The 23253-nt window shown below is 36.1% G+C and overlaps 1 protein-coding gene across 8 annotated transcripts in view; it reads right to left on the bottom strand.

Moving 5' to 3' along the window:
• Nucleotides 1–23253, bottom strand: part of mino (glycerol-3-phosphate acyltransferase mino) — a 155345-nt gene that overhangs the window by 55584 nt on the left and 76508 nt on the right. For all 8 annotated transcript variants that reach the window (XM_075382111.1, XM_075382108.1, XM_075382110.1 and 5 more), the window contains 2 exons: nt 9634–9795; nt 1482–1657 (listed from right to left, as the gene is read on the bottom strand). In XM_075382111.1, coding sequence (XP_075238226.1) covers nt 1482–1657; nt 9634–9795 — 338 coding nt within the window. The remainder of the gene's footprint in view (nt 1–1481; nt 1658–9633; nt 9796–23253) is intronic.

Here is a 23253-nt window from a genome sequence, read left to right as displayed (position 1 = left end):
AAAGATCAACATTAAGGGCAGTACAGGTCATTGTGACAATTTAAAGTGAATGTTACATAACTTATTATATGAAATAATTTAATTATCATTGTAGGTTTCTATTGATATGTATTTATTATATGTTCCTAATGGTTAAAAAGTCACACAATATTAATCTGTGTAATTTTAACTTTAATAAAATGTTTCCTTGATATTTTGATCATTCAAAGTGACAAAATCATTTCTAATGTCATCTTCAGTCTAAGTATCATAACTACCAGTACTGCCTCTAATTGTGCATTAATTAGCTTGGAAAAAATTAAATTACCAAATAAAAAAGTTATTAAAACATATTTCAATATTGTGAACAAAATTTACATTTTTTTTACTATTTTGAAATTATACAACATTTTTTCTAGAATTGAATTCATTTTTGAAACAAAGAAAATTATGAACTGTTAATATTTTTTTCAGATAATTAATTATTTTCAATGACTGTATCATCTGATACTATCATGAATTAAAAATAATAGATCATATTTTTTTCATTAACTTTAAACTTTTGTCAAAAATTGAAAGATAAAAAATTAAGTATATTTTAAAGAAAAATTAAAAAATAATTATATAAATTAAGATGCACATTATTTTGCATGATACTCCCAAATTGCATAAAATTATTTTATACCATATAAGTTCATATGAATGACTAATTAGGATTTAGAACTAGAGAATGATCAGTCATACGATTTGCATTGTGAATTATTGTCTTTCAAAAGCAAGTAAATAAATAGAACACTTACTTATGGAACATGAATTATTAGGATTAACGAAGTTGTTTACAGTATGAAATTTGGTTGGCAAGAGTTTTGCATTTTCAATCAGCATATTTGAGAAAATTTGATGAATTTTTTATTATATGATTTGTGTTTGTTACAAGTACATATACAAGAATATAAAAAAAATTGTTTTTTTCCAATTATTTCTTGATGATTTCTAATTGTTTTATATTAAAAAGGTTCTATCATTTAGTTACAATATTAATACAGGAATAAAATATTTAATATTTATGAATATTTAATATTCAATATATAGGAAGAAAATGTTTGACGGTGTATATTTTTGTGTTTGAGAAAATGAAGCAGGAAAAACAATTATTATCTCACCTTTTATACATATCTGTACTTTTTTGATTCGGAAAATATCTTTTTGAAGAATTATAATTAAATGATGAATTTTATTTTCGACATTTTCAATTTACGGCATGACAATTATTATCTTACCTTTTATACATATCTGCACTTTTTTAATTAGGACAATGTCTTTTTGAAGAACTACAAATAAATTGTTTAATTTTGAATTTTGATAATTTAAAACCTTAACAAAACAAAGCCAAAACCTTAACAATTTTATTGTTTTTGGAGTTTGGATCACAAACATACAGATGAAATGCCAAAATATAGAATTAAAACAGGACCTTGCTTTGCTAAGTCAGTAAAACATACCTCAAGATAAAATCAGAAAATGTAGATCTAAGACCTTTAAGTAATCTAACTGCTCTTTCCTGTTGTCTCCTATACATGGCAGAGTAAGCAGACTCATCTGAGGTAACTTTAGATTCCTCCAAAGCCTGTGTGGTGACATCCTTAAGTATTTCCTGAAGTCGTTCATTTTTTAATACCTAAATAAAAAAAAGAAACAGTAAATTTAATAAAATATGTACATTTTCATATCACAACAATATTGTGTAATTAATAAATAGGGAAGGTGATCAGACAATGCACTAATTATGAAGTTCGATAACTAACAAATTCTCAACACAAAGCTGAAAAAAACTATACTACCTCCAAAACTAAGTTCTTCTTTTTAATTATTTCTAATCAAAACCGTAAGGTCAAAAAATGTTTCAAATACTCACTACAAAAATAAAGTGAGAAATATTATAAAAGTGGTAACAAAGTATTTGAAATTTACACAACTACAGACAATCTTAAAAAGTTATCAATTTTAAAATTCTATTCACAAATTTTACATCTAAAATTTTAAATAATTTTAAATCCATTTGATCAATGTGGCAAAAATAAATGTTTGCTAAATTTACATCATTATAACCTAAGTACCAAAATATCTGAATAAAATTCAGTATCCTTTAACCACAAACAAACATTTATATTGAAATTAAGTATATTGGTGATAGTACCACAGCAAGAAAATTAACATTTCATTTTTTTTTTTTTTAATAATTCATTGTGTCTTTCATATATCTGTATAAACAGATTTCTAAAAATCTAATTTATACATTTTTTTTCTTTTTTGTTGACATTAGAGTAAAAAATTGTGAAAATGAACTGTGGTGTAAATATAAAGAAGTGCTGTTAGTATTCACAGATTAGTGAAACATTCCATCTAAGACAACAGCAGGCAGCAATTTCACTACAAATATTATACAAGGTGAGTAACATAAAGCCAAACCCCTTAATGTAACCGCTGCAGAATCAGTAGGTTATGTTGGAATGAAATTTTATGAATAATACTGGTAAATTAAATAAGAAAAACAAAAAACATAATTTAAATGTTGTAAATTTTATTTATCTTAGTGTTACAAAGATGTTCAAAATGACCACCCTGAGCATCGATACACTTTTGTGCTCAACTTATCATACTGAGAGTAGTCTGACACAAAACATTGTCAATTGCATTGATTTTTTGTTGAATATTCATCACCTTCAGTTTACCAATATTGGGGGATTAGATGCACAAACTCTCCCCTTCAAGTAGCCCCAAAGGAAAAAAATCACAAGTAGACAACTCTACTTGTCCACTAACAATGTTTTCAAGAAGCCATTTAAAATAATCAAATTGTTTCGGTTTGTCTTGTCTCCTTCAGTTGTTGCACAGTTGTAATGCGGTATAGTTTCAGTTTTAATTAATGAAGAATTTTATGACAAGATGTGTATTTAACACCAGATTGTTGGGATAACTTGCATACTGATTTTTATGGATTGGCAGTAATTCTATTTTCGATATCGGCAATGGCCTGAACGGAGTCCTAATGGAAGGTGGACTCTTCACTGGGATACAGGAATTCGGAAATTTGTCTACAAATACTTGACATGATTCTTCAAACAATCCAGAACAAATATAGTCCTCCTCAACTATAACTATCCTCTCCTGGATTGAAGAAGACATTTTAAACAAACACAACCGCACTCGCAATTACTGCACTGCAACAAAACATATACTGCACTGATACGTAACCACCTGAAAAACGGCAGCAACAATCAGTAATAACATATACGAGGTGCGACAATAAAGTAATGAGACTGATTTTTCTTTGGAAGATGTGGCAACCCTGCAGCTTGCGTAGGCACACCATCTTTGACCTTGGTCTATAAGCTACTTCTAGTCCAAGCGGCACATTGATGCAACTGCTCAGTCGTGAGTTGTGCTGTAATAAGTGAACACGTGTTTTGTGTCTCTCATCACACAAATGAAACCGCAAAATATTGCGCAACGGTATGCCATTTCTTTTTGCGTTAAATTGGGTGAAAACAACACGACAACTTATGGTAAGCTTCAGAAGGCTTTCGGAGAGGAGGTTATGTCAAGAGCTCAAGTTTTTCGGTGGCATAACATTTTTAGTGAAGGCAGAACGAATGTTGAAGATGAAGACTGCAGTGGACAACCATCAACCTCACGGACAGATGTCAACTTGACCAGGGTGCGTGAAATTGTACGATCTGATCGAAGATTATCCGTGAAAATGATTGCAGAAGAATTCAACATCAATCGAGAAACGGTTCGTCTAATATTAACTGAAGATCTTGGTATGAGAAAGATTTGTGCAAAAATGGTCCCCAAAAATCTCATACAACAACAGCGAGAAACACTGAAAAATGTGGCAGCCGATCTGTTAGAGCAAACGGAAATCAATCCAGATTTGCTGAGCCGTGTTATCACTGGTGATGAAGGTTGGTTTTTTCAATATGATCCAGAGACAAAACGCCAAAGTTCGCAATGGTGCTCAAAGGAATCACCCAGGCCAAAAACGGCTCGCATGTCAAAGTCAAAAGTGAAATGCATGCTTGTGTGCTTCTTCGATTCCAAGGGAATTGTTCATAAAGAGTGGGTGCCTCCTGGACAAACAGTTAACCGATATTTCTACAAGGAAATTTTAGAAAGACTTCGTAAACGAGTTCTTCGTGTCCGTGCCAACATTGCTGATAATTGGATTCTGCATCACGATAATGCGCCATATCCCATACTGCTCTGTCAGTTCAGCAATTTTTAACCTCAAAACAAATTTCAGTACTACCACAGCCACCTTCTTCACCAGATATCGCTACGTGCGACTTTTCCCATTTCCAAGAGTCAAAATGGCGGTCAAGGGACACCATTTTCAAACAGCACAAGATGTCCAAAAAGCTGTGACGAGGGTCTTGGAGGATATTACAGAAGATGAGTTCCAGAAATGTTACCATCAATGGCAGAAGTGCTGGAATAAGTGTGTACAATCAGAGGAGAACTACTTTGAAGGAGACAACACTAAACATGACTAAAACGGTAAGCAACATTTTTTTTCACATCAGTCTCATTACTTTATTGTCGCACCTCGTACATCTACTAGTTGCGCTAGTTGTGTGACAGTCTTTCATAAATAGTGTTGGGTAGCAGTTTCATTATGAGTTCGGTTTTATGTTGCTCACGCTGTATAATTTAATACATTAATTTAATTATTATTAAATAATAATATTTAATTATTCATTAATTATTTTTAAATTTATCATATTAGTTATTTTTTAATTTATATATATATATATATATCTAAATATAGAGCTCCTATGTAAATTTCTTTTGTGAATAGATTAATGTTTAAGAATAAAGTGAAGGGCTTACTTGAATTGTCTCATCAAATGTGATCTGTCAATCACATCTTTCATCTTCGTGCACTGACATTGATACCTTTAACCCAGCTAGAGTAACATTTAAATATTTTTTTGTAAAACAATTCATTTAAAGTAAGAGTAGTACAGCAAATTAAAATTTGATGTTTTACTTTGACTATTCTTCTATTCTTTTTAATCACCATTTAAAAGAATATATTTTACTGCTTTGCATCATCTATTCATTTTACTACTAAAGATGTGATATTTTTCTGGGCACAATCATCATTTTTGTTATACTTTCTATATTAGTATAACTATATAAATTTTTCTATCCCAAGCTTACATAGTATTCTTGTAACATAAAGCCTTCTCTACCATCTTAATCGTTTCCTTTTATTACTGATCGATTTATTTTTACTGTAACTGTTTCTGTAGGAACAGATACAGTAAAGACTTATTCTTCTGGTATGTTTAAGCTTAGTAATACATTAATCTGTTCCAATCTGCTGGCTATACTCTATCTTTTTATCTTTAGCTATTTTTTTTTGGTTACTTTAACATTAAAAAAAAAAACCATGATTCTCATACTATCTAATGGACTCTCTCCTACTGAGTATTTCTTACCCATAAATTTTACTAGGATACTATGATACATCTTCTTCTACAGTCTGTTCATATTCTATTAGCACATTATATTCTATTATAAAAGAATAAGAAAATGCTAAACATCTCTTATGATAATAAGTATACAGTAATTTTTCATTCATTTAATTTTCTTATTAATAAGCATGAGTTAGCTTTAAGTTTTTGTGCTGAGGTAGTTTCAACATAAATTAAGAGGTGATCTCAGTAACTAAAGAAACCATTCTATAGGAACACAATCTTTCCCACCATCTACAAAATTTTATGATTCCTAAAGACAGATTTTAGTGACATAAAAGCAAATTCTGATAGCTAGAATAAAATTGGAACTATAAAAAATATGGTACAGATACAGATTTACACAACACAAACACAATAATATGTTACAAAGTATGAACATTCCAGTGAACAACCAGAAGAATTAAGCCAACCATCCCAACCCCGTAGAGGAAGACACCCACCTTGTGGCGATTCCAGTTGCCACACCATACCCTCTGTTCCAAGGCCTGAGGGGCTTTACTGGAGGTCGTTTTTACACTATCTAACTGATTATATCTCACAGTCATCAGCCAGGCCTCAGTTGGAATGCCTCGGCAGACTTTTACATCAATAAAAATTAATATCTCAGCCAAAATTTCGCTTTAGGCTTCTTTCAGACCTCTTCATTCTACTTTTCCTACAATATCGCTCTTGGAAAGACAATGCCACAGCTCATGGATGCATAGACAACCATGCCCTCGGTAGCGCTGTCACCTCCTCACCAAAAACAGCTCTGCCACCCAACTTCAACAACCACTGCTTTTGAATTAACCAAGGCTTGTTACCAAAATGCCTACCCTCAGCTAATCAAATGTCTCAGCTGAAACCCTAGCCACCCAGGATCCTACTCCATTTAAACACCTTCAGCCGATCTATGTAATGCAAGGAAACAAAAGGAAACCAGCCACTATTGACCATTCCCCATAGACCTCCCAGTTAACTCAGAGATTCAGAAAGGAGTTACTCTCTCAACTTCTCTAACTACTCTGGTATGTTCAGCCTCATACTGGGAACAGACATGAAGGACGTGGTCCACCGTGTCATCAACTACACAATCCGGGTATAGACCTGAATATACTGAATGAAACCTAGCCAATCTCTCTTGAAAAGCACCATGCTCAGAAAGGAATTGTGTATATACCGATTGGGGAAAATCCACCTAACTGCACGCAAATCAGACAATCTGAAATATGCCATGTATGTAATGACCAACAAGGGATTCAGCCCACCTGGCCTGCCAAGATGTAAAATCCTGGTCTTCAATTTCCTGTATATGTTACCAAGTAAGAAGACCATCCTGTATAACACTCCTTACATTCTACGGCAAGAATATCTATTGACTTAATGCCAACAATAACACAGACTGCTTTCTGCAACACAATCCTGTAACCGCCGACAACAGCCAACAGAAGGAGACACTGGGCTCTCAAAAGAATGTCCCTATAACACCTAAAGGTCATGCGATGAGCTCAGACAGACACAGCATATAACATAATAGCCTCACTTACACCCATTTAGAGGATACACACAGCACAGAAATACAACCCCCAATTAAGATTTATAACTCAGTGAATTCCAAAAAAGGCAGCAACAGCCTTTTTGGCAACATATTGAAGGTGTTCTTAGAATCGAAGATTTCCATCAAGGATTACACCCCAAGTATTTCTGACGAGAAACATACCTAATGAAAAGGCTGGCCACTGAAACCCATGCTCGGTGTGAATTGGCCAGCTGACCCTTCAACAACATCATTGTGGTTTTTTCTGAACTAAATTTCATGCTGGAGACTCCACAATCTGAGAATCTCACATGCACAGGCAGCTTGAGAGAATCTTTATTTCATTCAATGTACAACCTCGTTTCTGCATTTGAAGCAAGGCAGAGGGCTACCATAAGTTATTAAAAGCAACGGGGATATATCCAGAAAAACACCTAACACACACCTACATACACTGGAAGAAGCAATATTCATCACATTCAATATGGTATCCTCTGTGCACTTGCCAGTCTGGAAGACATATTGGCTGTCCATCAATAAGTGCTCAGTAGTTAACCTACAAATAATACAGAGATACCACACTTTCTCAAAAACCTTTCAATTACAGGCACGAACATCAAAGACCAATAAGAGAACTAACAGTAGGATCCTTGTTGCCACCTTTAAAAAACAATATCAATTCTCCATGCTTCCAACATGCTGGGAAATATAAATATAACGGGCCCATGAATAAAGGGGAATGAACGAACAAGGAGTTCCACCGTGATACAAGTATATCTGGGGGCTTTATGTCATGCCATACTAAAGACCACCTGACGAACCTCCACCTTGGTAATCTCAAGAGACTGTACCTAAGTATGGAACTCAGTGATTTCTCACCGGACACGTTGGTGAAACAAAGTCTCACCAGCAAATCATTCAACAAATGTGGAAGACATGATCTCTGTCCATCACAACACCATCCTGAGTCGAAAGAGCTGATAAAAGGACTACCTTCCTATGCTTATGTCAAAGGACTCTGTACACAACACCCCAAGGATCCCTATTTCCTTGCATCTGAACAAATGAGCGCCACGAATTACACTTAGAGGACCAATATAATGATAGTACCTGGCCCTCTCCCTGCGATTATCTGCAAGTAAAGCCATGCACCAACCAGGATCGCCTTCATGTTGTCCTGCATTGACACACAGACCGCTTCATCGCAGTCAAACCCCAAGTCCACCAGCCTGCTATACGTTCTCAGCCAGAGTTCCAGGGAATGGAACTATCAGTAGCTGCTACCAACACAGAAGTAAAATTTTCTGGAGCTCATCCAGGTTCTGAGAAAAAACTTCAAGCCCAGACTCAATAAGATTAGTAAACCTAGGCCAATCCGCCCTCCTGTGCAGGAAGTGCCCCTGTGGAACAGGAAAATGTCTTCCATGAACATTGCACAGCCCATCCATCAGCACAAAAAGTATTAGTGGATAAATCACTAGAGCAATCATCAACCACAGACCAGTCCAGGGATATATCCACAGACCTACCAGGGATATATCTACCAATGGTAATATGCCACAAAAGGCGTATCAATCTACAGCTCCTATCCCATCTTGCCCTGATATTCCTCAGTGGGATCACTATACTTAAGTATGAGCAGACAACAATCAAGTCCTGACCATTAATGACAAGCCAGACCAATATATGATGTGTGTCAGAAGCCTGTTACACAAAGACACTATCAAGCAACCTCCTACACATGGTAGCAGACACGCTATTATGTCTTACATAAAACTTTTCCAGCCATAAAAACCTGGCAGATCACCTTTAAACACAAATGGGTGCTGCAGGAAAATAACATAGAGGCTCTATTGCTGAATAATTTCACCTAACTCAACTACATAAGCAACCAGGGCATTCAGTTGACCAAACTTAACCATCAAGAGATTTAGTATAGCTCAACTGCCTGCAAGTAACAACCACAATCTCTACTAGCAACTGAGTGCTGATGATTCTTGCGCAACCTTTCGCAGTTCACGCAGGTCCAAGCCTCTGATTTCTGTGGACAATCACAATGCACACAGACCAGCGTAAATTTAAAAAATTTGGCTGTGTGGCCATACCTGCAACACTCAAAACATCTTTTAACATCAAGGTATTCTTTGACCCAACAGGATCCAAAGTCAACAAATAATCTACCCTCAGATGTAAACCTCTGAAAGAGACCAGCACTTACCTCAAAAACTCCATGATATCTTTGGGCATCATGCCTACCAGTTTTAAAGACCAACCTACATTCCCGCATAAAAGCGGCTTTATCCAAATCGGTGTTTTGTTCCCTTATTAGGAACAGAACATCCCCATCAGAAAGGCTGCGATCAATATCATAAACAATGATGCAGGGCCTACATATCCTTTTACAATAAATTTTTACATTCAAATGTTTGATGGCTGAAGACTTCATGATCACCCAGACTGTAGTAAACTAGGCTGTTTTAAATGAAATCAGTAGTAGAAGCCTTAAAAACTTAAAAGATTAAAAAAAATAAATGAGCTTAAATTGTAACTCATTATAATAAATACAAAAAAATAATACTTAGCAATACTTACAGTATCATAAATATATGGAAATGGGAATGCCTGAAAAGTAACTGAATGTGCTATATGAGGGAATATTTTAGCTAAAATTCCATCTGGATGATTATCTAAAGATTCTACCTGAAGTACATCTATCAGGCTTGCATTTTTTGCTGATCTATCAATCAAAGAATTCTGTAACAAAAAAAGTAAAAACAAGTTAAGTAAAATTTCTTAATGTTAGCAAAATCAGTTAAGAACCAATACATAAAATGTTATACTCATTGCAGAAAACTCAATTTATTGATTTGTACCATAGTAGAAAATTAATAAAAATATTTTTTTTTAAAAAAAAAGATAAATGACAAGGTAGGAAACTACTAATTTATTGCATGAGAATTGTTGTGTAAACCTCAGTGAATCTGTCCCAAATAAGATGATGGTAGTATCCAATTTGTAAATACGTAATGTAAGTCTACAATTACAATAAAAGTGGCAAGCAACAGCAAAATCCTGCTTAAGTATGTTTCTTTAATTTATTAATACTTTATTCAAAATGCAATTTATGTTGCTATGACATTCATTGGTAATGGATCAGTGCTGTTCACAACTTGTTATTTGCATCTAAACACTGAAACTCTAGAATAATAAGTAGCTGCAATCTTCATTTCTGATTATAGAAAATACTTATAACAAAAATAAACTAAAAAAGCATAAAGTAGCCTAATAAATTAAATTAGCAAAACAGATCACATATAAATCTGTGCCAGAGGTTTTTTTAGCTAAATAAATAGACTGCCTAAAAGTGGGAATTTGTATAATTGAACTGCAGAACTAAATTAGATGATCGTAGTATTATTTTGAAGTATTTATTAAACCATGATAGGACTCAAAGTAATTAGATGCTACTGCCTTTAGAAAATTCGGCTGATTCTTCAATATACAAATTACGTTTTTAATTAAGTGTTTGAATTCACTAAAGTGATAATTTTTGTGTATGTAATAAATTATTTTCTTCCTAAACAAGTTTTAAATAAATATTTTATAATTTTGTTAATTGTAGTTTTCTCCCTCCACTCAACCTGCCCACCCAAGGCCTGACCTCAACCCTGGGGGAGTGTGCTACTGCCTCTAACCACCCGAGTGGCCATACTGGGCCCAGCTACATTCCCAGCAGCACCACCCAGGCAGCCGAGAATAGGTCTTCTGCATGCCTCACATATCTAGTCAGGATTCTCCCAGAAGGGGATCCCCACCAGGTCTGTGGTCTTTTCAGTTGCTGTTGCCTCTAACAATCCAAGTGAGCACACTGGGCCCAACCATGCCATTCCCAGCAGCACCAACTGGACGGCTAGGACTAGTTCTTCTCCTTGTTTTGCCACTAATGGGGGGGCCCCCAAAGCAATATCCCTACTGGGTCTATGGTCGTGGTTAATTGCAATCCCTTGCCTTGCCTAATTACCCCTCTTCCCTTCCAGACCTTTCATCCACCATCTTCCTCGTATTGTAGCTCTTCAAAAGCCTCTATTCTCAGAGTACCACCAATCATGCCAGTGAACAATGCTCAATTTGTAGGACCATGCAGCACAGCTGCTACGATATTGTCAGGGTTAACCTCGCCAATCACCGCAAGGACCTCCCTTCTATCCTCGGTACACCTGATACAATAGAAGATGGTGTGTTCCACCGAATCACTGCACTCGCAGTAGAAGCTCCAATCCAACCTCTTCTGCTTCCTCTCAAACAGATACTTATTGAAGCAGCCGTGGCCAGACAAGAATTGCGTCAGCTCAAAATGACAGTTCTCCATGTCTTCTTGTCAGCCACGGCTTCAACTCCAGGATTAGCCTCCAGGTCCACCTACCCACCTGTGACCTATCCCACCTTGCCTGCCAGCTTTCCAGTAACATCTGTTTTGCCTGGCCCCTTGGCATGCCTTCTGCTTTCCTGGTGATCTCTTCTGCCATTAGGTCAAACAGAGGCAAGGCCACTATTACTAGCGCCGTCTCTCTTGAGACTGGCCGATAAGCCCTATACACACCAAAGGCAAGTGGCCATTGCAATCCGATATGCCTATAGCTGCCTATTTTCTTCTGCAGTGCTCTCTCATGGAGCTCGGTCCACTGTCCTGCCTCTCAGCCTGGTGACCACTGCCACCGTCCTTCTTGCTTTGTTAACAGCCTTGATCATGTGAGGTGAGAATGACCTCCTACTGTCGAGCCAGATCCCTAAACACTTGACCTTAGTCACATGGTACCTCCTACCATCACAATTAATTTTGTCTTCACCGCCAAATGGAACTTCCTTTCTTGTAGCCAGTCGTATACCAGCCGCATTACCACTTTCTTTTTCTTTTCCTGTTTAGCCTCCAGGAATTACCGTTCAGGTATTACTTCAGAGGATAAGTGAGGATGATATATACGAGTGTAAATGAAGTGTAGTCTTGTACATTCTCAGGTCGACCATTCCTGAGGTGTGTGGTTAATTGAAATCCAACCACCAAAGTACAGGTATCCACAACTAGTATTCAAATCCTTGTAAAAGAAACTGTCTTTACTAGAAGTTGAACACTGGAACTCTCGACTTCCAAATTAGCTGATATGGGAAGCCGCGTTCACCACTAGACCAACCCGGTGGGTTACACTGTATCACCTCTGGCCATAATCTCCTCTTCTTTCCTCCCAGTAATGACCAGGGAGAGATCAGCAGGGTATCCTCAGGGTATCCAGTAGGGTATCCTCATAGTACAGCAGTCTGAGGAGCCCTGGGGTACCCCAGCTTGCATAGAAACCTCCAAATTCCTTCCCTCTGCACATTCTACCATCATCCTCCCTTCAAAGTAGTTCTGAGTGAGCCTAACAAAATATGGCCTGATGTTCCGTCTTGTAAGTTCTTGAACCACCCACCTGAACAGCAGTGAGTTGAATGTATTACATATGTCCAACAGCATCACCACCAGGATAGATCGTCTCCTTCAGGAACCGCTCACCACCTTACCCACCAACTGCATGACCCTATTGATTGCTAAGATGGTGGTGAGGCCTCTACGAAAACCGAATTGATGTTGGCTGAGTTCCTCACCACGATCAAATTCCTCCACCAGTCTCTCAGTCACCAATCTCTTAAATAGTTTCACCATGAAGCTAACAAAGTAAAGAGGTCAGTACTCTTTCAGATCATCAACCTCCCTATCAGGTTTTCGCAAAAGAACCAGTTTCAATTCGAACCAGTTTCAATCCATTCACATGGGAGCACTTCACCCAGCACAATGTTGTTGAATGCTGAATGCACCTGCTTAGGTATAATCTTCGTCTTCCAACCCTGGATGCCGCACGCAGCAACTCTCTTGGTGTAAAGATCAGTATATGAACTGCAGTTATCTCATCCATCAACTCAGATGGCATTCTTGGAAACGGAAAGCCCACAAATCTCTTGAACATGTCCATCGACAGTGAGGGTAATGCCCTTGATAAATTTGCCACTGACAATCCTGAAGATCTCCTCATATGTAACTATTCAGGTGCAAATGGGGAATATCTTCCCCATTTCTTCTGTTTGGTATCCAGTATTTCGTATTTATATTCTTTCTACTCTGTCGTAAAGCTTGTCTTTCCTGTGTCACCTCTTCAACATACCCCTTCTGTTGGCACATTGCAATTGCCTCCTGGCCCATATACATGCTGCCCTCTTCTCAACCACCCATTCCGTCCACTTTTATTGAAATAACTCTTTCTTAACAGCTTCTCCTACCAGGCTTTAACAGTTCGTGTGTCACCTGGTTATATCGCCTAAAGATGACTCAGTCATTCCCTTACCACTTTCTCCACTTTAGGCAGACCAAACTTGTTGACAATCTTCCTAGGAGATGCCACAGCGCTCAGTGACCACAGAGTACCCACTTCAAAACAGATCAGTTCATGGTCGCTGAGCGTCTCTTCCTGAAGAACCAACCAGCATAGCACCTCATCTTCTCGACTAATCCGGAGGACACAAATGTCAGGTCTATATAAAAGATCCCACTATCCCTGACCTGCAGTTGTGAATTGGGATCACCATCATTCAAATAGGTGAGTCCCAACCCGCCATTCACTTCATCAAGCAGCCTGCCTCTTCCATCTGTAACGCTGTCACCCCATGCTACATTTTTCGCATAGAAATTTCCTGCTATAATGATTCCCTTACACTGGCCATACCGTACCCTGCACAGACCATCTAGAATAGCCTCAAACTCACTGAAGCTGCTGTTCGGGGAGATATGAATGCTGTAGACTATAAAGTTGGCAACCTCCATCCACACATAACCATATTAAAGCCGAGGTGTAAAATAAGTATGTAGTAAGCAGAAATAGGGCAGCTCCCTGAGTGCTGTCCATCAACCACCTCTCAGCAGTTAACCGCCTTAGGTTCAGTTCTGCCACTACCGGTATGTCTGAATTGTTTCACCTCCCAAGTCCAAATGTAGCATTGTGGGAGGTGGAACTTCTATTTACATTGACCTGAACTATCCTTCTTCAAACACAGTCCACTCTCCGTCCTGTGGCTCAACCTGCCATACTTCATACATTTGGATCTCTCCCTGCAGAGAGGCCTGATGACTACTAATGCCAAAGTTGAAGTGTCTGATCTATCAGGACCACTCCAATTGGCCAAAATATAGCCTACCTCCTGGCATCGGAAACTCCTGGATTTGTCATGTCTCATGGCGCCCAACAAAGGATCAATCAACCTTTACCTTTTCTTACGAAAAGGTAGGGCTACAATGGCATTCTTCGTACTACCTTACACAGACCTGAGTGATGTCACCTTCACTTTCGCCTCACCGTCTTCAGCAAACTCCCTTATAGCTGATAGTACTGTTGCCTCCATTGTATCCTCTTCAAGGTCTTTGACATACAAGTACGTAGGTTTCCCCCTCGTTCCCTTAGCAACAGTAACGCCCTCTAACCTTGCTTTAACTGTTTGTTGCACTACCTCCACGTGCTTGCTCTGTCATTAACCTGTATATGAACGCCTTCTCCTTGCCCTTTCTTAATACAGAGAACATCCCCTAGTTCTTCCTTATCCTTATTAATCTCCTTAAACGTTTTACGGAGGTCCGCGTAAGAGGTCCAGTCGAATTTGAGGATGATCGTGGTTGACCCCTCAACGCTACCCAGTAGACCACTCGTACCGTTGGTCCACTTCTACAATCATTCCTCCTTGAAGTATACAGAACTCGTATTACCCATTCTCCTGCTGCGATATTTAAATATCTTCCTCACTGACCAGTCTATGCGATTCGCCATATACGGCTGTAATTTGCAGTTCATTGATTCTTTTCAGCGCTTGATAGATATCCTTCAGCACAATCGTGTTGTAACAAGCTCCCCATTTTTCCTCGTCCAAGTCACCCAACAGGATTTCCGTTTGCCCTTTCTCCACAACTACCTGTCCCCTACAGAACTTCTCCTGCCTCAGCATCCGATCGACACGGCCCTCTCCAGAAGCTGCTTGCCGTAGTCGGACTTGACATCCCTAGCGAGGTGAAAAACATCTACAATATCTTGGTTTGGCACTCCAAAATCCAACCCCTTCACTCCCTCACATCTGGAGAAGAAATGTTCTCCTCTAGTACTCCTTTTTCAATTTGCTCCAAACACTGTCTATAGTCCATCTGCACAGTTTGTGAGCCCGCTTCTGTTACTTTTCGTCTCAGTAGAAGGTAGTCTCAGCTGAAGGTAACTCTTCATTGGAATCCCGGAGGCCACGATGATCCCTTTCGAATAGGCCTACCACGGACTCCTCATAGAGCCCAGGCTATCCGCCCTGCTCTTTTTTTCGCCCCGTGTGGGCGGTGGGGGAGACTGCAGCCGCCGCTTGGTTTCCGTCTTGGCCGACGGTCGCATCCCGCCTCTACTTACAACCGCCAAGGGGGTCAATACCGGGCCAAAGTAGTACCCGACGTCACAGAAGCACTACCCTCACACTCCTCAACATCATCAAAGCCATCACTGTCGGACACAGAGGAGGAAGCCGCCGAACATCGGCGCCGTATCATACGTGCTATGTATTTTTCCTCGCCTTTCCTATACCTCATTCGATAGGATTCCAATTACCTGCTCGACTCTTCATTCGGTGTCACAGTGCGTTTGCCCACACTTTACTCAGAAGAGCCCCCCTTTGGGTTCTAGAGTCGTTTTTCCTCTCCTATTACTCCTACGCCTTCTGGGAGGGGTGAAAAACTCTTCGCCCACAGATTGGGTAACACCCCTAGACCCAATGAGATCGGACATGATAGTAAAATTCACCAAAACCCAATGGAATCGGACATGATGTTAAAATTCACCAAAAAAATTCAAAGTACAGAACACATAAAAATTACTAGGTCATTGTAAACAAACAATGTCAGCTGTTCAAAATAACTTCATTTATAAAAATAAACACAACCACCGAAAGAAAGACTTAAAAATAAGCAATCCCCACGCAAAGTACACTGCACAAGTCCTTTATCAGTGCAAAAACACAGTAAAAGAAACTGAAAGTACAACGTTTACCTAGGGTTGCTAGGTAACGCTAACAAACACAATAGCCTAGATGGGCAATATGGCTACCCAAATAAGCTATATTAAAAAAAAATAAAAAATAATAAAACGTAAAATAAACAAAAAAATAAACAGGGAACACCAACAAAAGAACAGAACAACGAACAAAAACAAAGTAACAACAAAACACAAAACTGTAAACTCAGAAAAAATAGCTTCAAACACAGAGCGAGAACGAAGCCGACCACCGCGAGCAATAACTCGAAAAACGTTAATTGTAATTGAAGACCTGATTTACACACACCGATGGTATCAGTATCCAGATTAGATTAGTGCACATTAATTTTGTGTTCATTATGTAATTATTTCTTAATTAAATACATTCTTTCAGTTTTATATTTTCTTAACTGAGACATTTTTACAATTTGCATAACTTACAAATGGCATTCCTTTCACATAATGTCAATAATGACAATATTTTATTGAAATTCTCAGTTTTGTTTAAACAAACTGTTTCTTTAGTACTTTTTAACTTACTTTAAAATGGATGTAATTTTCAATCCAATTTGTATGTTTTTTTTTATGAAAAATTACATTATCTACAGTGGTTTGAAGATGTATTTCATCATTTGTTACCATATTTCTAAGTACTGAATCTTTATGGTGTAATGATATGTAGAGTTGGTGTCATTCTTATATTCCAAGTATAGTACATAGAGATTGAAAAAAATTTAGGTGGCAAACTAAAAATAAAAACATAGAAGCTCCAGAATTGAAGAGAGTTTTACTTTACACTCAATAGCTGCCTCTTCACACTGTATATATTTAAAAAAAATTTTATCAAGGCATAGGTTTCTTTACAGCTTTACATTTCTTGCACATCAATGTTATTTTTTTAATTTATTGCATAGTTTTATTAAATTTATAATAAAAAATATATTACAGTTCAATCAAATGTGTATAGTGATAATATGTATAAATTACTGAGTACTTTTAAACAATTTTAAGTCTTACAATTTATCAAACAGAGTAGTTTACAATCTACTGATTTATCAGCATCACATTAATATTAAAAATCATGTAATATTACTGCATTAATAATAATTCAAAATAGAACTATTTTTAATGAGTTGCAATTAAAATCTAGATGGTCAAAGAAACAAGAGTATAATAAATTACAATTTTTTTTTGTCTTGTCATTTGACTGGTTTGATGCAGCTCTTCAAGATTCCCTATCTAGTGCCAGTCGTTTCACTTCGGTATAGCCTCTACATCCTACATTCCTAACAATTGTTTTACATATTCCAAACATAGCCTGCCTACACAATTTTTCCCTTCTACTTGTCTCTCCAATATTAAAGCGACTATTCCAGGTTGCCTTAATATGTGGCCTATAAGTCTGTCTCTTCTTTTAACTATATTTTTCCAAATGCTTCTTTCTTCATAAATTTGCCGCAACACCTCTTTAATTGTCACTTTGTCCACCCATCTGATTTTTAACATTATCCTGTAGCGCCACATTTTAAAAGCTACTAATCTTTTCTTCTCAGGTACTCCGATCGTCCAAGTTTCACCTCCATATAAAGCTACACTCCAAACATATACTTTCAAAAATGTTTTCCTGATGTTTAAATTAATTTTTGATGTAAGCAAATTATATCTCTGACTGAAGGCTTGTTTTACCTGTGCTATTCGGCATTTTATATCTTTCCTGCTTCATCCATCTTAGTAATTCTACTTCCCAAATAACAAAATTACAATTACAATTTATAATCTAAAAAAACATGTTCTATTAGTATTGCCAACTATGTTCATTTTTTGACACTATCAATTCATAATAATTTCCTTCTTGCTTAATAATGACACATAAATTCATAATGGGTTAATCTCTCATAAACTCATAAATAATATTGAGAATGCCGATTATTAGAGATAATAAAAAAATGTATAATTCAGGTTTTACGCTTCAGAGGTAATGTCAGAATTATACTTTCAGAAATATTTATTAAAATTCATAAGTCTTTAAAAATCTATCATTAATCATCCATTTGACCTTCAACAAAGATCTTTTCTTTCTTTTGAGTATCTTCAACAATGATATTTTCTTTTTTTGAGTAATTTTTGTTAAGTATCTTCAAAAAAAATAAGTAATTTCTGTTTTTTTTTCATTTAAATAATTGTTTTGCTATACTATATAAGAGTAACCATTAGCAATAATTAATATTTATAAACGAATAAAATTTGCTAAACTACCTAAAAAGAAATGGCAGTTATTGAAAACTGTTTAGCTGGAAATAAATAAGAATGTAGAAAGATGGGGCAAAGAATTTTTTTTTAATCTCCAGGACCACCATTAGATATTGCTTCAGAGGATGACATGAATGACAAGTAGCGTGTGAAAAATGCCATGCCTGACTGGGATTCGAACCCGGGACCTCTGGATGAAAGGTCAAGACGCTACAACTCGTGCCACAGAAGCTGGCAGGCAAAGAACTTGCCTAACAATAACTACACTTTCTACAGGTTTGCTACGCAAACTATGATTGTATGAGGTAAGATGATTATTAAAATTTGTACAGTTTAAAGATACCTGTGGATTGGGTGGATGTTGACCAGAAGAGTCCCTGCCTTTTTTCTCTTTAATTTGATATATCTCCTCCTTTCAAAAACCATCCAAATTAATATTATTTTAACACATATCACTCTGTGGTTAACTTTTGAAATGTGAACAGCTTAATTCCAGTTTTTTTTTAATTTTATTTGACTGCAAAATATTATTCTTTAAAATTTATAAAATATGGAATGTTAAAAAATTAATATGCAATAATAAAATTATAATTTTTTTATGATTTTACTTAACATTATCTAAAAAGAAATACAGCAAACATTTAAATTATTTTAATGAATAAAATCTAATGTACTTCTTACATAGTAACCCTGTGTACATAGTAAATTTATACATACTTCTAACACAGTAAATATATTTTGTTACAATTTCCAAAAATTGAGTGTTTCTGTTTGATTTACAACCTTTTTCAGGTTGTGTTTCTAGGCGAGATCTGATATTGTATGCGAGTGTTTATAAAAAAATAAATAATCTTGTTTGTAACAACCTTATATGGTTTTGATGCAAATTTTTTTAAAAGTACAAGTCTGTCTGTATTTTGGTTTACATAATTTAATTACAAATATTCCTGTATACATCTGCAACATGTAGTGATTTTTTATATTTTACATCAATTTTTTTTTTAAATAGGGTAAAAAATTAAGATTATTTTGAGTTGATTTTTTTGTTTAATTTTTTAAAAATGAGCTCGACCTCCTCTTTGGGTATATGTGCAAGGTATGATTCGATATGTATCCAACCTTATAATTATTGTGGTAATCAGTTGTAGTAGAGGAACGGGACCATTGTGGAATGTGTCCTTGTATTGTTTGCATATGATTCCCTTTTTGGCGCCATTGCATCCAGTCTCTGCTCAGCAGTCATGAAAGTAAAACATGCGAGTACTGCTCGTGGTGTTTTCATTGCCATACAAAATGAATGAACGGGTTGAACAGAGAATCTACATTTAATTCTGTAAGAAAATTCACAACACGCAAGAAAAGACAATAAGGAAAATTCAAATAGTTTTTGGTGACTATGGAAGTTTATGGTCCAAAATAGTTTTGGACAAACTATGGGCGTTACATAAATTAAAATGTGGTTGTGCCATTTCTAGATGTCTGTTGAAAGTTACAAATGCTCTGGTAGACCTTCCATCAGAAAAAATTCTGAAAAATCAAGCATGCTCAACAGATGGTGAAGAATGATTTTCTCATAACAATTAGAGAGATTGAAGATAAAGTAGGAATTTCATTGAGCTCAGTGCAACTGATTTTAATAGATGATTTCAGGATGCAGCATGTAGCACCAAAATTTGTCCCAAAACTTCTCACTCATAAACAAAAAGAAAACAGAGTGAAAGTTTCATGCTGGAATGTGCTGATAGTGATCTTGATTGAATGAAAAAAATTACAACTTTAGATGAAATATGGTCATATAGCTTTGACTGTGAGACAAAGTTATAGTCATCCCATTGGAAAACTCAAAGTTTTCTGTGACAAAAGAAGGCCAAACAATCATACAGCAATGTGAATGAAGGTCATGCTGACAGTCTTTTTTTATTATCAAAGCATGATTCATCAAGAGTATGTTGCTCAAGGACAAACTGCCAATAAAGAGTACTACATAACTGTTCTTTGTCAGCTAAGATATGCTATTCGATGCACAAGACCAAACCTCTGGGAAATGGCAATTGGAGAATTCATCACAACAGCGCATACATCACAACTTATCCAGAAATTCTTGGCAAAACATGAGATCGAACAACTTTAGCAAGTTTCTTTCTCACCAGATCGACTCCCTGCAATTTTTGGTTTTTATCTAACTTAAAATGCTACTTAAAGGAAAGAGATTTGAAGACAGAGAAGAAATTAAAAGAAATGTGACAGGAAGTTGCATACAACATCAGAAACATTTCTGAGTTAAGTCTGTTAGATCAGAGTCGGTCTAATTTGAAAGGGACACAGACAAGTCACTGAACTATACAGATTACTTTTGTTTTTATGACCTACAGGTAAATATTTTTTGATCACAATTTGTATATATATTACTTTCCCATTTAGATAGAGCTAAAGCTCTAGAAAGGATATTGTAATCAGTCCAGTTTGGGCATATGTGGTTTTTACTGGATCTTTATGTTTTGACATATAAGGAACCCAAAAATTTGGATGGAAATTGTCTGGATGTTATGTTAATGTTAGTGTGTGTGTGTATGTGTGTGTGTGTGTGTGTGTGTGTGTGTGTGTTCAGTGATGGCCATAAAACACCTTATATCTCCAGAACTACTTGAACAATTTTGACCAAACTTTGTCAGATTACTTCTACATATGGGGGCATTGATGCCACTAAATTTTCAACTTAAAAGTTGAAAATTTACAGGGAAAAAGGGAAAATTTCCCTTTTTCCCTGTGTAGGTGGGAAGCGGGAAATTACCTTTGTCCTCGTACTATTAGACCCGGAAATTCGAAATTCCACAGAATTGCCAAACAAATTTTTTTTATACTTTAAATATTAACTATTTATTTTATTAATTAAGTTAATATTTTAAAGGTTGGTACAATTGAAGTACAGCTGTTGTAGTCGTCCGCTGTGTTGTGACGCTACAGGTGAGCGATAGAATTAAATAAATGAATAATATTTCAAGTGTCAAAAAGTAACTCGGTCTGGTTGGGTCTCGAACTCGATCGCCCGGTTGACTCACTTACCTGGTGCGTTAAGCCTCGCGGCTACACCAGCCACCGACCGTACAAGCGAAATTTGTTCTATGTAAGCTGTGAAAATACATTAGTTTAGTTAGAGCCGACCATCGCCGCCAGTACCACCACACCCGCATGAATTCAATATGGTATGCGCACGCGCGCTTTAGTTATAATCAATGAATTAAACCAAAAATTATTATATTTAAACAAAATGGTAAATATTTTTAATTAAGTTGTGTGTGTACGTGCATCAGGAACAGCCCACAGTTGTCATCTTTTATATATATATATATATTTTTATAAAATCGATCCTTTCAAAACCCATATCAACTCTGTACTAATAATTCATATATCTGTGATTACACGTGATCCACCCAAGAACAAAAAATAAATAAAATAAAATGACACACCTTATTTTTTCACGATTCCTAAAACAGTACTTTCGCGGTAACCAGCATCTTCAGTTTTAGATATTTTTTTTGTAAAATATTTGTATAAAAATTCATATTAAACGTAAAAATTAAATATAAAAATAAAATAAATAGAAAATTAAATTAAATAAATATTTATTTTTCTTTACTTTATTTTTAATTGACGTCATACATTTTATATGTAATTTTAATTTTAATATTTAGCTTTTCATTTTAATTTTAATCTTTACGTTTAATATGTAATTTTATACAAGTATTTTTACAAAAAAAAATCTACTACTAAAAATTCGGGTTACCGCGAAAGTACTTTTGTAGAAATCATATGAAAAAATAAAGTGAGTACCATTTTATTTTATTTATTTTCTGTACTTGGGTGGATCACGTTGAATCATATATATATGCGCGTGTGCGCGTGTGTATGCATTAAGCGTTTTATTTATTTTGTACAGCTACTCTTTTTCTAGAAATCAATTTATAAAACAGTATGGGGACGTTTATAAAAGTACTTCTTGGTTCCAAAAAATCGTAATGAAATAATGAAACGGTTAAAAGCATCCAGTTTTCATATTTATATTCATTATATTATTGTTTTTCATCGCAAATATTCGTCACGGTTGGCATTATTGTGATGACTTCACTGCCTAACCAGTTAGCAGTCTCGCTCTCAGTCATGATGAAACTATAATAGAAAGCCCAGTGCGAGATTTGGTTTATCGGAACAAGATCGTTTATCACAGTTCATAATTATCTAGATGAATATGGCGGTGCTGCACCTACGAATAAAACAATGGTTTAATCAGTTTACGGAAACAGTAAGTGTCTTAAGGGGGACACCAGGCAGGCTGTCTGTATTTTAACAAAATGTGGAATGGACCAGCATCTTGTACGTGTAGCCCGAAAACGTCATTAGCAATGCGCAGTTTAGAGTTAGGAATACCTAAATCTAAAGTATACAAAGTGGCGCATAAGAGACTACGTGCACATAAGACACAACTTTTACATGAAATCAAACCCAATGACAAAGTGAAAAGATTAGAATTTGTAGCTTTAATGGTTAACAACACTGAAGAAAATACGGACTACCTGAATAATGTCATGTTTAAAAATGTTTAATGTCATGTTTAGGTCGGTAAACCAACACAATTGCAGAATTTGGGGTTCAGAGCCACTGCATGAAATTATCAAACATCAGTGTGACTCTCACAAAGTCAAGTGACTCTCAAAGTCAAAGTTTGTGAAGACTGATGAATGAACTTATTGTACGCCCGTTAATTTTTGTAGAAAGCACAATTAATGAGGATATTTTCTATGACATGTTCGAAATTTGTTTTTCCACAAATTGACAATACTGAAGAAGAAAAATGATTAATTTTCTATCAGCTAAACAGCGCTTTGCT

The sequence above is a fragment of the Lycorma delicatula genome, chromosome 1 (assembly GCF_047948215.1).
Source record: "Lycorma delicatula isolate Av1 chromosome 1, ASM4794821v1, whole genome shotgun sequence".
NCBI lineage: Eukaryota > Metazoa > Arthropoda > Insecta > Hemiptera > Fulgoridae > Lycorma > Lycorma delicatula.
The sequence above is the reverse complement of the archived record's forward strand: the minus strand, read 5'-3'. Positions and strand labels throughout refer to the sequence as shown.